This window comes from Myotis lucifugus, unplaced genomic scaffold (assembly GCF_000147115.1).
Source record: "Myotis lucifugus unplaced genomic scaffold, Myoluc2.0 scaffold_1, whole genome shotgun sequence".
NCBI classification, from domain to species: domain Eukaryota; kingdom Metazoa; phylum Chordata; class Mammalia; order Chiroptera; family Vespertilionidae; genus Myotis; species Myotis lucifugus.
Window position 1 is genome coordinate 38642350 of NW_005871049.1, and position 18677 is coordinate 38661026.

Consider the following 18677-nt stretch of genomic DNA (forward strand, 5'->3'; position numbering starts at 1 on the left):
CCATAGTTATGAGATTAATACATTAAAGAAAAATTCAATCATTGAAAGAGTGGGTTTTTTGGAGGAGACTTTTGTGGTAGCAATCTACATAGCTTTTGATTCAACTCATTGTTCAAGTGCCCTTGTACTTTGCATAAATATAAGCAATATGAAACAACACACATACACAGAAAAGCCAAACCTATACATGTGGGCATCAGGCTCAAGTTTTGTGGAACCCCTGTCTGCTGGTAAGGGCTGATCTTTTCATTTGATTACCACCAATGGGCAATAATTTAACAGTTACACACAATGAGATGAGCAGATCCCATCCAGCTTTACCTGAATATAGCCACTAGTCACATGTGGCTATTTACATTTGAATGAATTAAAATTAAATAAAAGTAAAAACTCGGTTCCTCAGTTGCACTAGCCATCTTTCAACTGCTTAATGGTTACATGTGACTTGGCAGATGCCATACTGGATGGCAGATTATAGAACATCGCCAGCACTGCAGAGTTCTATTGCACAGTGCCGGCCTGGAATGAAGTTCAGATCTGGTTTCCCTAACCTGGCTCTTCTAGAATTCATCCCCTCATACTTGGCACTTTCCTGGCTTGACATCTGTATCTGATCCACAATTACTCTTTGCTCGTAGTTTACTCATTAACTTTGAGGACCCAATCCATTGGTAAGAAGATGTGGGTTCAGGCTTGACAAAAAAAGATTTATGAACAGGACCCAATCTCTCTATAAAATGAAGAAACTAACCTGATATGGCCGTACTTTGTGATGAATTTCTTGAATCCCAACCTCTCTGGTTCTCACATCTCGACACTGGGGAGAAAAAAAAAGTGAATGAGGGAGCAATTATAAAACTGGTAACTAATTCAATTTTTATTGAAACCACTCCACAAACCTCAGGCTCAAAATTAAGTTTGGATACAATTTACATTGAGATAAAAGAACTGCACTAAAAAATGAAGCCATCTTTAATAAATCTGAGGATGGGAACCATGGAATGAAAATGTATGAAGTTAGTGTAGTACAGTACGGCTTTAAAAATAAGTTTAGAATTCAAAAAAGATCGATATATAATGTAATATTGGAAGTAAAGAACATACATTCTAAAACCTGATAACGGTTTTACCCAGGGGATATAACTGTATTTGAAAGTGCAATCCAAAACTATTTATATAGAAGAGTAAAAAGCAAATTCCTAACTTTTAAAAACTCTCACCACTTTATGGCAGTTAATATTTTTAGCATCATCATATCTGTATCACTTTGGAAATCTTGTCAAAAAGAGGGATGCTGAAGAGTGCTGTTTTTGTTGTTGTTATTGTTGTTTGTTTGTTTTGCAGAGAAGGGCACTGCAGAAGAAAGGATGGGAGGGCGGGAGGAAGGACAGAAGAAAAAAAGGGGTGGGGGGAAACTTTCTAAAAAATAAAATAAAAAAGGGACCTAGACTCATTTATTATATAACCCGAACTCCAGTCACAAATGGCTCTAGTGCAGTGATGGCGAACCTTTTGAGCTTGGCGTGTCAGCATTTTGAAAAACCCTAACTTAATTCTGGTGCCGTGTCACATATAGAAATTTTTTGATATTTGCAACCATAGTAAAACAAAGATTTATATTTTTGATATTTATTTTATATATTTAAATGCCATTAAACAAAGAAAAATCAACCAAAAAAATCACGCGTGTCATAGGTTTGCCATCACTGCTCTAGTGTCCCAGGGAGGCACGGAGTTGCCGGCAGATATGGATGCAATGTCTGGTCTGCACGGCCAAGCATCTATGATGCAACTCTCACTTCTATTCCACACACTCCATGGCCTGACATTTATAATTACAAATCCATAAAGTATTCAGTTATAGGTCTTACGGCATATTTCCCTACAGAATAAACTGTAAAACTTATTTCCAGGATTCTAACATTTTCTACCAGTGAGGAAGATCACCCTAGGAAATTTGATGATGTCATTCATGCAAGCTAAACCACCAACAGTGTATTTACGAAGGATTGCTAGATATGGGCAAAATTCCATAAGAAACACTAAAAGCTGCATGCCCCAGGAACCAGTTCAAGACAATAATACTTTGCTAATGTGGATTCCATGAACTCAAAAACTGTATAGCAAACAAGGATGACAAGTCTCTGTAATTATAAGTCTATTACCTTTATATGTTGTCTTTTAACTACAGCAGTTCTATATAGTAACTTGCATGTAAATGTATTATATTCACATGACCTCAATGATCGCCTGCATGCTTCTGGGTGTTTTTTTTGCGGGAGTGGGGAATGCTTTTTTAAAAGAGATTGGTATTTGCTTAATTGCTGGTATAGACATTGCCTCTGTGAGCTAGATGTCTTTTGGCTATGACTGAATTCTAGTCTTTAGACTCAACCCCAGTTACTGAGAGGCTATCAAGGTTTATGAGGGCACTGGGCTAAAGACAATGGGTGGATGATAAGGTTATCAGGATAACCAGGCCAGGACAGTCACTCTTAGTGGTATTTTCAAGAGAGAGAGGAGGTGGAAATAAAGAACAGCTGAATGGGAAGCAGAATAGACCTACAATCCTGTTTGGTTTATTAATTATTGCAAATACGTGAGCTGATTTTCTAGAACTTAAAATCGTTTAATTTGGGTAGGAGGATAGAATAAGCCAATAATGTTCACAAACTCTCCTCTGCACAAACAATTTTCTGAAAAGATTTCTCCATAGTAATTTGGCTAAGAGAATAAAATGCCTTGGGTAAGTCTTCAAACATGAGATAAGGCCCTCAAAACGATGTCTTTCAAAGTGCAGTCCATGCTCACATTGTGCACGAGGACATTCACAGCCCCATCCCACACCTAGTGAGCCAGAATCTCTGAAGGCAGAGCCCAGGACCCGGAGCTCAGGCCACCACCACTCCTGGCTTTTTCTCTTGAGCAGTTCAGTTCTAAGAAGTAGTTTCTAGGGCACTGAGTTTAAATCTCATAATACTTTAAGTAAGAGTCACCTACAGAGATTTAAATTGCAGATTCTTGTGCTCTTTGTACTTCCAGGGCCTGCAGAAAGGAAGTGCTTAGTAAACACCTGTTCACTAGGTGTGGGATGGGGCTGTGAATGTCCTCGTGCACAATGTGAGCGTGGACTGCACTTTGAAAGACATCGTTTTGAGGGCCTTGTATCATGTCTGAAGACTTACCCAAGGCATTTTATTCTCTTAGCCAAATTACTATGGAGAAAACTTTTCAGAAAACTGACTGAATAGATGTGAGGGTGGAGTGGGATGAGGAGACTGTTGTATGTGGCAATAGCATTGTCTGGTAATTACTTCACGCACGTAAACCTTGTTTTTTCAAACATCGTATCCTCATACACTTCTCTAATTATTAGTCAAGAATCGAACACTCAATACTTCAAAAGAAAAATGTTTTTCAAAAAGTGAGTTAAGTCCATAGTGGGCAACCTGGGTAGGTAGAAAAAAAATTACACTCTTTGAGGAGGGAGCAGAAGGGGTGTAAGGGATGGGATGCAGCCTTTGCAACCACTAGCTTCAACTTCAACATGTTACACAGTAAGAATACCTTCAATATTTGAAAGCTCTTTGACCAAACTCCTAAGCTTGTGAGAATATAAAAGTATTTTTGCATTCCAGATTACTTTGATCTCAACAGTTACAGTCAGACTCTTACCTGTATTCCCAGGTCCTTCATTCTTGCGAATGCCAGCTCTCTCAAATTACCGTGCTCGACTCCTGAGCTGACTAAGGGCATTGGAATATCCCTGTAGGAGAAAAAGATCAGCTGTTGTCAAGTATAAATCATTCTTTACAGCAGTAGAATAAGAAGACCTTAAAAAAGGAAAAAAGAAAACAAAAACTCAAACCCAAACAACCTACAATACAAATCAGAAAAGCAGAGTCTGAAGATTCTAAGCAGGGAGCAAGGTTCAGAGCTTCTCTATCCCTCAGTTTTCCCATCTATGAAATTATGATTTTCACCTACCACTCAGGGTTTCTGTGAGAAACACCTGATAAAAATCACTTTATAAGATTATAAAGTGCAAAATAAATATCTAATAACCATTAGTAATGATTTCTGGCTGAAGAGACATTTGTATTAAATAAAACAAGAAATAAAACTGTTGTGTTTTTTTTAATCCAATTTTATAGTTACTGAATGACAAGTAACCAAAAGCCCATCTTAGCCAACAACTGGTCTCAAAGAATAATTTTTTTTCCTGTTTCCCAAAAACCTAAATGAGAAGTGACTCTGTAGTAGGAGAATAATAACTTGCCTAAAGGTGAGAGGAGAGAAAATTGATTTCCTGGCATTAATCTAGTGTAAAGTGCCTGGTATCAAGGAGACTTCAATCAAAAGTTGAAGTTCCATATAGTAGCCCCAAACACCCTCTTCTAGACAAGCAGTTTTTAAAAATCTGAAGAATATGCTCAGCACATCTGCTTTCTATTTAAAGACAAGACCCCAATTTGTTTTGTCTAATATCTGGTAGATTAGAAGAAAGATGCAGAATACACCAATTATCTTCTCTTATTTTTTGCTTTTGAATCAATTTGAGTCTTTTCCTTCCCTTGTTACTTACCCTTTCAAATACTAAGTATGTACAATTAGCTCCTCCATCCATTAATTCTAGTAAGATATTTCTCATTCACTCAAAAGTATCAAAAGCCAATCAATTAGCATTAACAACTATACAGAATAAGTCTGTTGGGCTCTGGAAGTTAGTACTTTCCATAAAGACACTATAAAACAATGACCAGTCAAAATTCTTTAAGATGACTCCCCAGGAAATCCAAAGCAAGAGTAACAACCAAAGTTAAAGTCTTCTCAGTGCCCTTTTATACTTTAAAATATGGTATAAATAACTCACAAATACATATGTATGCACTTTCACAACTTAAAAGTGTAAAACATTGTTATATATGATGTGAAATTAATAAAACCAATGGCAACCACTGTTAGTACCACACATGACAGACATTTGATTTTTGTTATGCACAGCAAGTTATGTTTTATAAAGGTGCCAAAATACTGAATTAGCAAATACTGAAGCATTGATCCTAAGGAAAATGCAGAGTTGGTTTCCTGCAAGTCTTTAGTCACATTTTCTTTAACTGATCAATGAATAACCTTGTTTTATTTGTGTTTCTGTTTAAAGGCACTTCATTTGACATATAAATGATTCATTAATATTGCACTCGTGGCTAACAGCACTATACATTCATGCCTCAGTGAAACCTCTAACCATGTATTTTCTTCATAAGGCACATTACAGCCTTCTTGTGCTTAGGAAACTAGATAGGCAGCATTATGCCTGGGGGCCATTTTAAATAGCAAAATCAACAAAAAGGTAAGAAATGTGTTATTGAATAGACTGTGAAAAGAACATTGTTTACAGCATGAGAGCTGAAACAAGTACATAGTATCGCACCAATATCCTATTACTCCTTCATCAACCCTCCAACTACCAGTCTACCACTTACCAGTGACTCCTGTCTGCAGTATCTTCCTATAATGGTTGTCAATGGTGATTATCTATTTCTATCATCCCATCTGCATTTATTAGCTGAGCTTGTATTGAAGGAAGAGCTTTCCCTTTTCCCTATTTATTCATTTATTTATGAACTCATAGATTCCTATTTTATTCAATGAGATGTAACCTGGTATTAACACATTTATTTTGTTGCTTAAGTTAGATTTGGCCAGTGGGCATGAATTCAGGCTGGCATTTGAGAATATTCACTTTTCTATTTCAAGGGGTACTATTTCAAGCTTAGTGGTGCTAATATTTACAATTTACTCATCAAAAAACCTTTAAAAGGATGTCTAGAGATTTTTTGGTCTGAAGTTTCTCACATTCCAGAAGAATGTTTTGGTTGCAAATTGGTATTCCTATTTAATGCTTTGCAGTGATTTAAATACCACATCGAGGCAGACAGCTGTCAAACAGCCTGTGGGCAGCAGCAGTTTAATGTGGCTGTATCATATGTCTGGACAGAATCTTACATTTAATCACTGACTGCACCCTCAGGCCTGCAATACAGAACCATCTATTAGGTGGTTCATAAAAACACCCAGTAAGATATTATTGACTCAGCTGTCATAAAGTTAAGAGAGTAAATTAGTTAAGGGGGGGGGGGGGGCGAGGAGGGAAGGGTACGGTAAGGGAAATGGCCAATTAAAAATATCAAGTACAGTGGGGCCTTGACTTACGAGTTTAATTCGTTCCGTGACGGAGCTCGTAACTCAAATTACTCGTATGTCAAATCAACAGTGAACGAGTGAGACACGTGATGCTGGGCTGATGTTGTGGCGTTCACTGTGATGTTCGCTGCGCCAACTAGCGGTGGGGTATGTGAAGCTGGCTCGTAACCCGAATTTTAGCTTGCAACTCAAAGCAAAAAATCGGCCGAGAGACAGCTCGTATCTCGAAAAACTTGTTAGTCGGGACACTCGTAAGTCAAGGCCCCACTGTAATATATTAGTAAAACATAGCATTAAAAAAGACATCATGTTTTCACGTGAAATATCTTCCCTTCTACTTTCCTTCCTGTCCCTCCCTCTTGACACTTGTCTGAAAAATAGTTCTTAAAATCTTCACCAGGTACACATTTAGATTCACTAATCAACATTAAGTAGATAGCCTATAATTGGTAAAAGCTGTCATAGGTAGAAATGAAATGGCCAGCCCAGTTGGTATAGCGCAGTGGTTGAGTGTTGACCCCTGCACCGGAAGGTCACGGGTTCAATTCCCGGTCAGGGCACATGCCTGGGTTGCAGCCTCGATCCCCAAGAGGCAGCCAATCAATGATTCTGTCATCATTGATGTTTCTATCTTTCTCCCCTTCTCTCTTCCTCTCTCTGATATAAATAAAAACATTTTTTTAAAGAAAGAAATGAAATGGCCAGATTTTCAAAAGGCATATATGACTTTCCTTTACTATGATTTAAAACAAAAATAAATCAACTATGATTATTAAAATTGTCTGGATTAAACGCTCTGGGAGAACCTTTGCCAATGGTTTCTTTCTAGCAAGACATAACTGAATGCTTCCAAATTAGACTAATATCAGTTTTCCACATTCTAAGAACTGTTTTAAAAGTTTATAACTGAAGAAGAAACAATGCAGAGTCAAAGCCCTGTGATTCTCCTTCCCTAAATCAGAAGGTTTCTCAGCCACTTAACACTGTCTAAACAGCTATCTTTCTCTTGCACAGTTAGATATGAAGCTGTTTTACCAAGCTATTATTAATGTTAAGTGTACTATGTGAACATGGACATGGCTTTTGGCTCCCCTGGTCTTCTTGTGCAGGAGAGAGGAGACAATTCAAAAGACCCCTAAAAGGTAAAGGTAAAATTTATGTGTGTGTGTTTTTTTTTTAGCTATTTCAATTAAAAAAGAATCTCCATTCTGATCCAAATTCCATAACTGGCAAATTATATATAAACAAACAATCGGTATAAGAAGAAACACAAACAACCGGTTATATGGAAATATGTTAATCCTTACTATACCTACAGAAATGCAAATTAATACCCCTAGGTAAATGAAATAAAAAATTTAATCATCCACATGTATAGAGTTGTGGTAAAACCAGTAACTAGTTACTATAAACTGGTATTATCCTTCTGGAAAAGCATATCAATATAATTAGTGAAAATTAAAACATTCATTTATACCCTTCTTGTTCCAGAAGTATAATAATAATAAAATATGCTTAGATCTTTTATCTTACTCTGTTAGATCATACTGCTCTAACAGATAACTTCAACATACGTAAAAGTTCCGTGTACATGACTCTGACCTGTAGCGGAGGCCAGGATGATTAAAAATTGAAAACAACAACAACTTGGAAGCAACCTAAATATCCAACATTAGGGAACAGTTTACTGAATAAAACTGTTCCCAAATTAAAATGCTAGACTACTATGCTACATTAAAATTATAACTATGAATATTATTCTAAGTCTTTAACAAGAAATGCAAACACCATATTTGCCAATGTATAAAATGTACTGCTGTGTAAAGATGCATCCCAATTATACAAATAAATTTTTGGAAAAATAATATAAGCCTGTTATTAATACATATATTGAAAGTGATTTTAAAGTAGCTTTATAGAAAAAATATTATTTTGTCCTTATAGCTGGAAATTAAGAGAATATAAGTTCTGGACAATTAGTAATATTCTACAAACTGTTGGAAAAAAGTATAAAATCACAAAATAAAAAACAAATGTATTGGGACAAATGAATGTTGGTACAGAGCAGAAACACATCACAACATACACCTCAACTTGGCAAAAGACAAGCCTAGAATTTCAATGATTACACATAACAAAAAGCAAGCCTATCTATCTATCTATCTATCTACACTAATAAAAGAGAAACATGCAAATTGGTGTCACTCCACTACCCTTCCCATTGGCTAATCAGGGCAATATGCAAATTAACTGCCAGCCAAGATGGCGGCCGGCAGCCAGGCAGCTTGAAGCGAACAGGAGGCTTGCTTGCTTCAGTGACGGAGGACTCCAACGTTCCCCGCCTGCCGCTGCTGGCCTCTGAGCTTGCAGTTTGAAACATTGTTACAAATATAGAAGCTAAACAAAACCCCAGAAATCTGCTTTCAGTCAGCCCAGCCTCAGAGCTGGAGTTGAAACAGTGTTTCGATTATAGAACCCAAACAAACCAGATACCTGCTTTCAGCAGCCGAGGCCTAAGAGCTGGAGCCAAGCCTCAGAGCTAAAGCTGGGCCAGAATAAAAAGGAAAAAAGAAAAAAAGGAGCGGTTGGGAGCTTCAGTCACCCGCCAGCCTGAAAATAGCCCTCAGCCCCTCACCCAGACTGGCCAGGCACCCCAGTGGGGACCCCCACCCTGAAGGGTGTGTGACCAGCTGCAAACAGCCATCATCCCCTCATCCAGGCTGGCCAGGCACCCAAGCGGGACCCCCACCCTGATCCAGGACACCCTTCAGGGCAAACCAGCCGGCCCCCACCCGTGCACCAGGCCTCTATCCTATATAGTAAAAGGGTAATATGCCTCCCAGCACCGGGATCAGTGGAGCTGCGAGGCCTCCTGGCACCGGGATCAGCGTGACAGGGGGCAGCGACCAAACCCCCTGATCGCCCTGCGGCTCTGTGTGTGACAGGGGGCGGGGCCACAACCTCCCTATCCACCCTGCTCTGTTCGTGACAGGGGAAGGAGCCCCAACCCCCTGATCCGCCCTGCTCTGTGTGTGACAGGGGGCGGTGCCCCAACTCCCCTATCAGCCCTACTCTGTGAGTGACAGGGGGGAGCTCCTCAACCCCCTGATGGGCCCTGCTCTGTGCATGACAGGGGGGAGCTCCCCAACCCCCTGATCGACCCTGCTCTGTGTGTGACAGGGTACGGAGCCCCAACCCCCCTGATGGGCCCTGCTCTGTGAGTGACAGGGGGCAGCGCCTCAACCCCCTGATTGGCCCTGCTCTGTGCCTGACAGGGGGTGGCGCCGCAACCTCCCCATAGACCCTGCCTTGAGTGTGACAGGGGCGGTGCCCCAACCCCCCAATCGGCCCTACCCTGAGCGTGACTGAGGGTGGCATCGCAACCTCCCGATCCGCCCTGCTCTGTGCATGACAGGGGGCGGCGCCCCAACTCCCCAATCGGCCCTGCTCTGAGCCCGACCAGGGGCTGCACCTAGGGATTGGGCCTGCCCTCTGCCACCCGGGAGCAGGCCTAAGCCAGCAGGTCGTTATCTCCCAAGAGGTCCCAGACTGCGAGAGGGCACAGGCTGGGCTAAGGGACCCCCCCCTCCTCCCCGAGTGCACAAATTTTTGTGCACCGGGCCTCTAGTCTATCTATAAAAGCCTAAGCAACTGTTATGACCGAACAACCGGTCAACCAGTCGCTATGACACACAGTGACCACTAAGGGGCAGATGCTCAATGCAGGAGCTGCTCCCTGATGTCAGTGCACTCCCCCCCCCCTCGCTAGCCAATCTCCCACGCCGCCCCCCTACACCCGCCCAGCTGGCCAGCCCCAATCGGCCCCCATCATCAGCCAGGCCGAGGGACCCCACCCATGCATGAATTCATGCACCAGGCATGTAGTATAAAATAAATGTGAATCATTTTTATGCCATATATATGTGTGTGTGTGTGTGTGTGTATATATATGTGTATATATATATATATATATATATATATGTATAAATAACATGTAAGTAAAAGTGGGCAGAAAGTAAGTAGCAAAATATAATTAATTTGAATGAATTCTTATGCAGGTAGTCACAGTAATATTCAATGCAAAACAAAGTAACATAATACACTTGAAGGAATTCTGCCCATGCTTATAGAAAAACAAATGCTAACTTGAACATTTGTCCACAGCAAGCTACATTTAAAAAGCTAGAATTCTAATGGAAACTTGTATAACAATATCATAGCTGTATTAAAAACAAAAAATATAAAGTGGAAAATATAATAAAATTTTAATTTTTATACTAAGAAACCTAGAGAATAATCTCAAAGTTAAGTAAATTATCAGTCCCATAGCACGAAACTCTGATATCACAGCCAGATGACTCTCCACCAAAGGCATTTATTGTCAGGAACTGAGTCATCACCATCTTCAAACAACACACTGTCCTCAAACTCACGGAAGACATTCCTAACTACACATTTTTAAGGAGATTTAACCTATTTTACAGTATGTATTCCAGTAAGTTCTAATTCACCCACACATCTGTAAAGTAATAGAGTTAAATGTTAAGCCCACAGGAACCCTTTCAAAGATGGGTGTCCACCTAAAATGTATACGCACTTTAACAGCGGATAGCTCAATTTTGAAAATGAAATGTATTTTAATAAAGACTGCCTTTATAATTATTCAAAGCGTGTGTACATTTTGGGGGGACACCCTATATTGCACGCAGTTGGCCTTCTGGAATTACAGTCGGGAACTCTGCTACAGGCTGACTCTCCAGAGAGAGATCTGTGGTGGGGTCATCCTAGGAGAACTGAGTACAGGGAGGTTTCTTTAGCTTCATGCTGGTTCTCCATGATCATGCCTTTCTCAGCATACAATCTTTTGGTTATATAATGTGCATGTTCTTTTTTTAAAAAAATATTATTTTATTGATTTTTTTAGAGAGGAAGGGAGAGGGATATAGAGTTAGAAACATCGATGAGAGACAAACATCGATCAGCTGCCTCCTGCACACCTCCCACCAGGGGTGTACCCGCAACCAAGGTACATGCCGTTGACTGGAATCAAACCCAGAACCCTTCAGTCAGCAGGCCGATGCTCTATCCACTGAGCCAAACTGGTCAGGGCTAATGTGCATGTTCTTAATTCTTCCTGTCATTACCCCTTTACAATTTTTCTAGAGGACTATATTTGCTGCTGTTTTCTTGAAATCCTCTTAGGATAATGTCCCATAGTGATATTTCATAAAGTCTACAAAATTAAGCTTTTAATGTTATAGCAATGCCTCTGTTGCTTTTGACTCACTGATTACAGCAGTAAGAAATTTAAAGCTCAAAATGAAGAGGAGGATGCAATTCCCCATCTGATTGCCTGTGTGATCTGTGCCTTGTTATTTCTGATAAGAAAGCTTTGATGTCTACGGCTGTGAAATTTCTATCCTGTGATATTTGTTACCATGCTGGGAGGTATCATCTTTTGGTTACCCTGTAATGTAAGTGCCTGACATTAAGCTTTTTGATTGTAGTATGAGCGCTTGACATTTTAAGTTTTTTACTGCCAAGGCATCCATTTCCGAAGGCATCCATCCTGAATAAACGTATGTATGACAGCTACCAGCAAAACAACCACACAAGGAACTAGGCTGCCCCCACTCATGAAGTTCACTTTTCCAGAAAGCCCTGGGTAACCTGGATAACTGGCCACTTGAGTAGCCCCATTTCTCTCTTCCTGCACCCTAACTCCCTTTCTTATTATTTAAATTAGCCAATAGAGTGAATCCATAAAAACGTAGGCACCCCACCCTAGAACCCTAACAAAGGCAGAGCTCTAGGTCTGTGCTCTCTCCCATGCCCCCAAACTTGCTGTGCCCCGTGGGCTTGCTGGGTACCCTCAAGGACCTGTGAGTGATAAATCTTGCTCCTCAAAGTTCCCTGATGATTTTGGTGCAGCGCATCCTGCAGCCATAATAGAAAGCCTGGGGCTGGTCCTGCCACTACATTAACCTCCCCCCAAGCCCCTGCCCCAAAGTGGGGTAAATGTCTGTGCCGGCTCACCACAAGTAATCAGGCCAAGCAAGTACCTCGGGCAATCCTAGCAGACAGCATCACCATCAGCAGGCGGAGAGCCACGCGACAGTGATACTGCCACACTCTGTTCCTGGGAAGTAGTATCTTCACTGTTCTCTGGTTGCCCCAGTCAGTTAAATGCAAATAATCTTTTTCTTTTGTCTTTGCTAATAATACTTATTGCATCTTTATTTTCTATTGTATTAATTTAAATTTCTTGAAACAATCTTAAAGTTACAGAAAAAGTCCAAAATGCAGTACAAATAATTATTTTCCTTAACTATCTCAAAGTAAACTGGAAACACAATGTCCCAACACTCCCAAAATACTTTAAGTATTTTCTACAACAAGGATATTCTCTTATATAGCCATAATACGACCACCAAAATCAGGAAATTAACACTGACACTTCACTACTGTCTAACCTTAGACTCCATTCTAGCTTCACCAGCGTCTCAAGATCTTTGTCCTTTACACCGAAAGGATCCAGGAAAACCTTGCGTTGGATTTAGCTGTCATGTCTCCTTAGTCTCCTTCAAACTGGAACTCTTCCCTCGATCCCCTACTTTTGAAGATTATAGTCCACTTATTTTCTTAGAAAGTTCCTCAATTTGGATTTGTCTGGTGTTTCCTCATGATGAGATTCAGATTACAGAGTTCTGGCTGAGTAATACAGAGTGATATCAGGTGGCACACAACCAGGATTTGTACTGTTCCTAATAATATTCACATTGATCAGCTGCCAGGCTTCTCCATGGTCAAGTTACTCTTTTCTACTTTAATTAATAAAGACATTGTGGGAGGTACTTTGAAACAACGTACAGTCAATTCTTATTATTTGTGGTAGTTATGTTCTAAAAAGTTGCCATGAACATTTAATTAGTGAATATCATAACATTGCTCCTAGAGGAAATACAGGGTTAGGTTCCTATGTGCAACATTTTCATCAAATGATCAATACATAACTTGTTTTATACATGTTTCTGTGTCGGGACACCATATATATTGAACTTGAGGCCAATGGTGCTATAACTCATGGCTGAATGAAGCTTATCTAACACATATTTTCTCCATAAGGCACACTGTAGTCTGCTTACACTTAGGAACATTACACAACACTTCATTACCACACCTGGGATCATTTTAAACAGTACAGTCACCAACAAACAGCATAAAAATGCAAAATGTGGCCATTAAATACACACACACACACACACACACACACACACACACACTTCTATTCCAAAACACTATGGAGAGTACATTCTAATTATCTCCTTAAACCTAGCTAGCTCCCATTATCCTTAATATTAGGGCAAACCTATAAGAACAACCTTCTGCAAGTAACCAATCTTTTGCTGCTGTCCTCTTCTCTGCACCCTCTCAGACACATCCTCCTCACCCTGCTCAGCTCTGACAGCCTGTGCCAGATCAGCCCTCCGCGAGAATGCCCATTTTACCACATTTGGGTTGTCAAAGCCTGCACCACACCACTGCCTCCTTCACAAGAACACGCTTCTTCCTCCCCCAGCTCTGGCCCTGCAGCTCCCTACTTCTCCAAGTGAGACGCCTGCATTGTTCAGCACCTCCTTATGTCTTCTGAACTCAGCTGTTCCGGAAAGGTAGAAAAAGGGGAAGGACAATGCAAACAATTCCGACAGCTGAATTCTCTACTCACTATCTCCTTAGTATCTTTAAGTATTTTAAAATACACAGATCATATAGGCAATTTAGATCCTTAAGTTTGGCCAATAACTTCTTTATTTTTAAGTAAGTGTTTATTGATTTTCAGAGAGAGGGAATGAGAGGGAGAGAGTGATAGACACAACAAAAGATGAGAGAGAATCATCGATCCACTGCCTCCTGCACACCCCCGACTGAGGATCAAGCTCGAAACCCGGGCAAGTGCCCTGACCAGGAATCGAACCATGACGTCCTGGTTCATGGGTTGATGCTCAATCCCTGAGCCACAACAGCTGGGCAATTTGGGCCAATAACGTAAAGAAGTTAAATCAATATGTTGTGGCAGAAGTATGGTGTAAATGTCCTTTGACCTTTAAGCAACTCCATTCTTTTAGAGCCTTGGTAATTTTCCTTTGGTTGGTGAGTCTGCCTGTTCACAGTAGTCATTGTTTTATACTATTAGTAACACAATTTTTGTGCTCAGTGGATACTAGTTGCAGTAGGAAACTGTATATGTATTTGCTGTCATCTTTTGACCTTGTACAGTAATTCCCCCCTTATTCGAGGTTCTGCTTTCTTCAGTTTCAGTTACTTGCAGTCAACCTCCATTCAAAAATATTAAATGGAAAATTCCAGAAATAAACAATCCCTGAGTTTTAAACTGTACACTGCCGGTGCCATCCCCTTCCTCCCAGGACATGAGTCTTCCCTTTGTCTGTCATATCCACGATGTACACGCTGCCCACTCACTAGTCACTTAGTAGCTGTCTTGGTTATCAGACTGACTGTCACATTGTAGTGAGTATGTTCAAGTAACCTTGATTTTACTTAATAATGTCACACTCATGTAACTTTTATTACAGTATATGGGTATAATTGTTCTATTTTATTACTGTTGTTAATCACTTATTATGCCTAATTTATAAATTAAACTTCATCACAGGTGTGTATCTGTAGGAAAAAACAGTATACATAGGGTTCACTACTATCCAGTTTCAGGCATCCACTGGCGCCTGTGGTCTTGGGGCAAATCCCCCGCAGAGAAGGGGAACCGCTGTGTCTATAATACAGGAATCAGGCAGCTTTTGACAGGGTGGTGGAAATGTGCCCAATGACCAACAAATACAGGAACGGTTTTGTTAGGATTGTAGATAAATAGGTAACTTTATGGCTTCTAGAATTTTTTCAATGTTATATTTCCAGTAAAAAAAAATTCTTAAAAGGCCCATAATTACAAATGAGATCATAATTTCTTTCTCCTATGAAAAACAGTTGATTTCCTTCATGCCATCAGGAATATGTCACTCTTTCTCCATATTTACATTATCTGCCAACAATGATTGTTGCTACTGTTCGTTTTACCTTCAGAGGCTCTAGAACAGGGATAACAGACACGTGGCCACACCTCCAGCCCCACACCGACTTCTGTACCTGACCGAAGTTCACCAGCAGAAGGAAACCCTGATCTAGAGCATACGCTCCAGGAACCAGGCACCATACCTATTTATCACCTCATGACTCCACGTCCTGGCTCATGGATGAAGGGAAAGGGGCATACTTGAATAAATATGACACTGGCAAAGGGGCTTGGACCTGGTTTCCTTTCATTTCTATCCCTCTCTGTTTATAGATAGCATTCTAGGTGTCCTTTTTTTAATTTAAAAGAATTCAAACCCCTCCATATGAAAGCAGACTATTCTCATTAGAAACTGTGAACAGAGTAGTCACTGATTATTTCTGGCATAAAAGGTAACACACTACCTCTGCACGCGGTACACTCGAGTCCATGGAGGCACAAGGGCAAGGATCCGAGCCACCAATTCGATCAGGTCACTAGGCGAATAACTCTTATAGCGTCCTGATTTCCACAGCTCATAAAGCCCAGTTCCACGAATCACCAGGGTCGGGTAAAGTTTTAAACCATCGGGACGAAAAGCAGGGTTCTCAAAAAACTCCTGTGAATAGAGAACAGAAGATTATTTCTCCATTAGTTACGTAGAGATTACACATGCAAAGTTTCAAACCTGGGCCAGCGTCTCTCACATACCTGCCTGGTCCTTAGAATGCCTTTCCTTTCCACCGAAGGAGGGGATGCAGACAGAACAGGAATCCATTGTTTTTATGGCCTCACTAGGGCAAAGCATGTTTGCTGGACCCAAGGCCCTCATCACAGCCCCTGTCCACTGCTGCAATGTCACCGCACGCCACTCTCACCACCTTGCCTTTTCGCCCCTACACAGGCAATTTTCTCTTCCTGGAAAGTCCCTCAATTTTTCTTCATCTAGCTAATCTTCAGGCCTCGGCTTAAATGTCAGTTCTTCAGAGAGGCCTTCCTGACCTTCAAATATAAACTGCCTGACTTAAAAAAAAAATCCTATCGAGTTCTTTATTACCACTTTCTTAACATCATCATACTGACAATTTATCCAGTGCCTACCTTCACCGCTAGACTGTATAATCTTTTAATAATGAAACGTATTGTGCCAGAGATCACCATCTGGCCTGCAAACCTAAAATGTTTACTATATGGCCCTATGCAGAAAGTGTACCGATCCCTGGATAGGACTATTTTGTCCTCAGACCAACTGGCACCATTCCTAACCTGGGACATACACTCTCCATTTGTTATCTGGACACTGAGCGATACATCTAATTCATCTACTGTGACATAGCCATTTCCTGTACTATATCATCCCAGCTGGCTGCCTTATTTCTTTATTTGGGATGTAGCAGGAAAACATAAGGCAGTCTCCCTTCCACGACTCTGCACTCCTAATGTGTTCTTATCTTGATTTTGCAGGATATATGGTGGAGGAATGAAGGTGGACTCATACAGTTCCCTTCACCCCCACCCTAGCTTTAGCATCTATTCAGCCAGCGGTACCGTATCTTCTGAACTGTAAAATGCTTTTTATCTTGTGCTCTGTTATTCCTGCAGAGCTATCCATTATTTAACTTGCTTTACAAAGAAATGTAACTGCAGGGTATTTGATCTCTCTCACCGATTTGTCATATTCTTAAAATGCTATATTCTTTGTGCACACTTTGGTCTTAAAGATATTTCCCTGTAATATTTATATAGTAAAGATTCATCAGGTCTTTAATAAATATTCTATAGCCATCCACAAAGAGCATGCATGCAAGTCATTCTCTTCCTAGTTTGATTCCGTACTGAAACATGGGGTTTCAGAAAAGTACTTCTGAAACTTGTATAATAAATTTAGGAGATATATGGGCTGACATACTCCTTTAAAAAGAATAATAGGTAAAATTGGTTCTAGATTTCTGATTAAACACTAAGAATTTAAATATGTGTTTCTTTCCTTCCAAAACCATGCTAAATTTTTGTTTTAATTTTAAATTTTTAAAATTGATTTTAGAGAGAGGAAGGGGAGAGGGGGGAGAGAAGGGGGGGGAGGGAGAGAGAGAGAGAGAGAGAGAGAGAGAGAAACATCTATCGGTTGCCTCCGCACACGCCCCAACCGGGATGGAACCTGTATCCTGGGTATGTGTCCTAACCGGGAATCAAACCCGCCACTTTTTGGTGTGCAGGATGATGCTACAACCAACCAAGGTCTGGAAGACCAGCCAAGGCCTTCCAAACCATGCTAAAACAACAGGAAATAATACAGTTTTTTAAAGTATAAATCAAAGGAGACAGGAGGGGAACAGGTGATGGCAATACATTTTTGAAAGACGGAAAATGGATGGAAGATTGGTAAATGACTTTGCCAGTGACGTGAACTGCAAATAAAGTATCTGTAAAGTGGGACAGATACTAATGAAAGGCCAGCTCAGTCACACCCGAGTCCCAGAAAGGTTCATGGATCACAAGTACCAGGAACTGGGCAGGTGGGAGTGAACACTTGATCAAAATCTGTACATGAAGGGATTTATCCCTTTCCTTATCCCTTATCACCTTCCTACAGGCAGTCGCCTGATTTTCGCTGGAGATACTGGAAAGCCTCTGGACTCTGAGATTCCAGGTACAAAGGAAGGCCTGAGTGAGGACCCAGAGTGAAAACAGGGAGATGAAGTGAAGGCCAGCACGCTGACTGGTGGACTCCCTGCTGCAATTTTCTGTGATGTGTGCACAACACCCACTCCCAAGGAGGAAGCTGGAGAGTTATCTCCGGATCAATTAAATGGCTCTAAATAAGAGCTCCATATACTGACATTTGGAAATTCCCTAAAGAAAGGAGAGCACATTACATGAACATCCTTCAGTGAGGCATACTGGCAGCTAGCTACATAGAGCTTGCAATCTGGTTTTTAAGCCCCTCACTTTCAAAGTATGACCATTTGGCTAAGGATCACTAGAAACTAGAAGCCTAGAACATAAAAAGCAGACCAAAACAAAGAGAGAAAAAGGAATTGGGGGGAAAGCAACGCATAAAGGAAAATAAAACATAAAGAAAACAACTATAATAATTCCACCAGAGAGATAAGAAAAGACTTATTTATTAATCTGTAAAACAAGGACAAGATACTAGAGAAATCAAACAGCCAGCATAAAAGAAAGAACTCTTAGAAATGAAAACTATAACAAAAATCATTTAATAGGAAGGCTGAAAGATAAAGGTGAGAAAATAAGAAAGCAGAAAAAAAGGCAGATAAAACTAGAAAAGAATTTTATATGATCAGTCTGGGAAATCCAACATTTCTTAGTAGGTTTTAGAAAAAGAACATAAAAAAATGAAAGGGGGAACATTATCCTGTACAGTTGGCTCTTGTATCTG

The 18677-nt window shown here is 40.5% G+C and overlaps 1 protein-coding gene across 3 annotated transcripts in view; it reads right to left on the reverse strand.

The window, feature by feature from the left end:
* ELP3 (elongator acetyltransferase complex subunit 3) overlaps positions 1 to 18677 on the reverse strand; it is a 143287-nt gene that overhangs the window by 81574 nt on the left and 43036 nt on the right. For 2 of the 3 annotated variants that reach the window (XM_023755987.1, XM_023755973.1), the window contains exons 10-12: positions 15700 to 15890; positions 3676 to 3766; positions 752 to 817 (exon numbers count right to left, since the gene is read on the reverse strand). In XM_023755987.1, the coding sequence (XP_023611755.1) occupies positions 752 to 817; positions 3676 to 3766; positions 15700 to 15890 (348 nt within the window). Of the gene's footprint in view, positions 1 to 751; positions 818 to 3675; positions 3767 to 15699; positions 15894 to 18677 lie in introns of all 3 variants that reach the window. The other variant, XM_006081939.3, reaches the window with a different exon arrangement.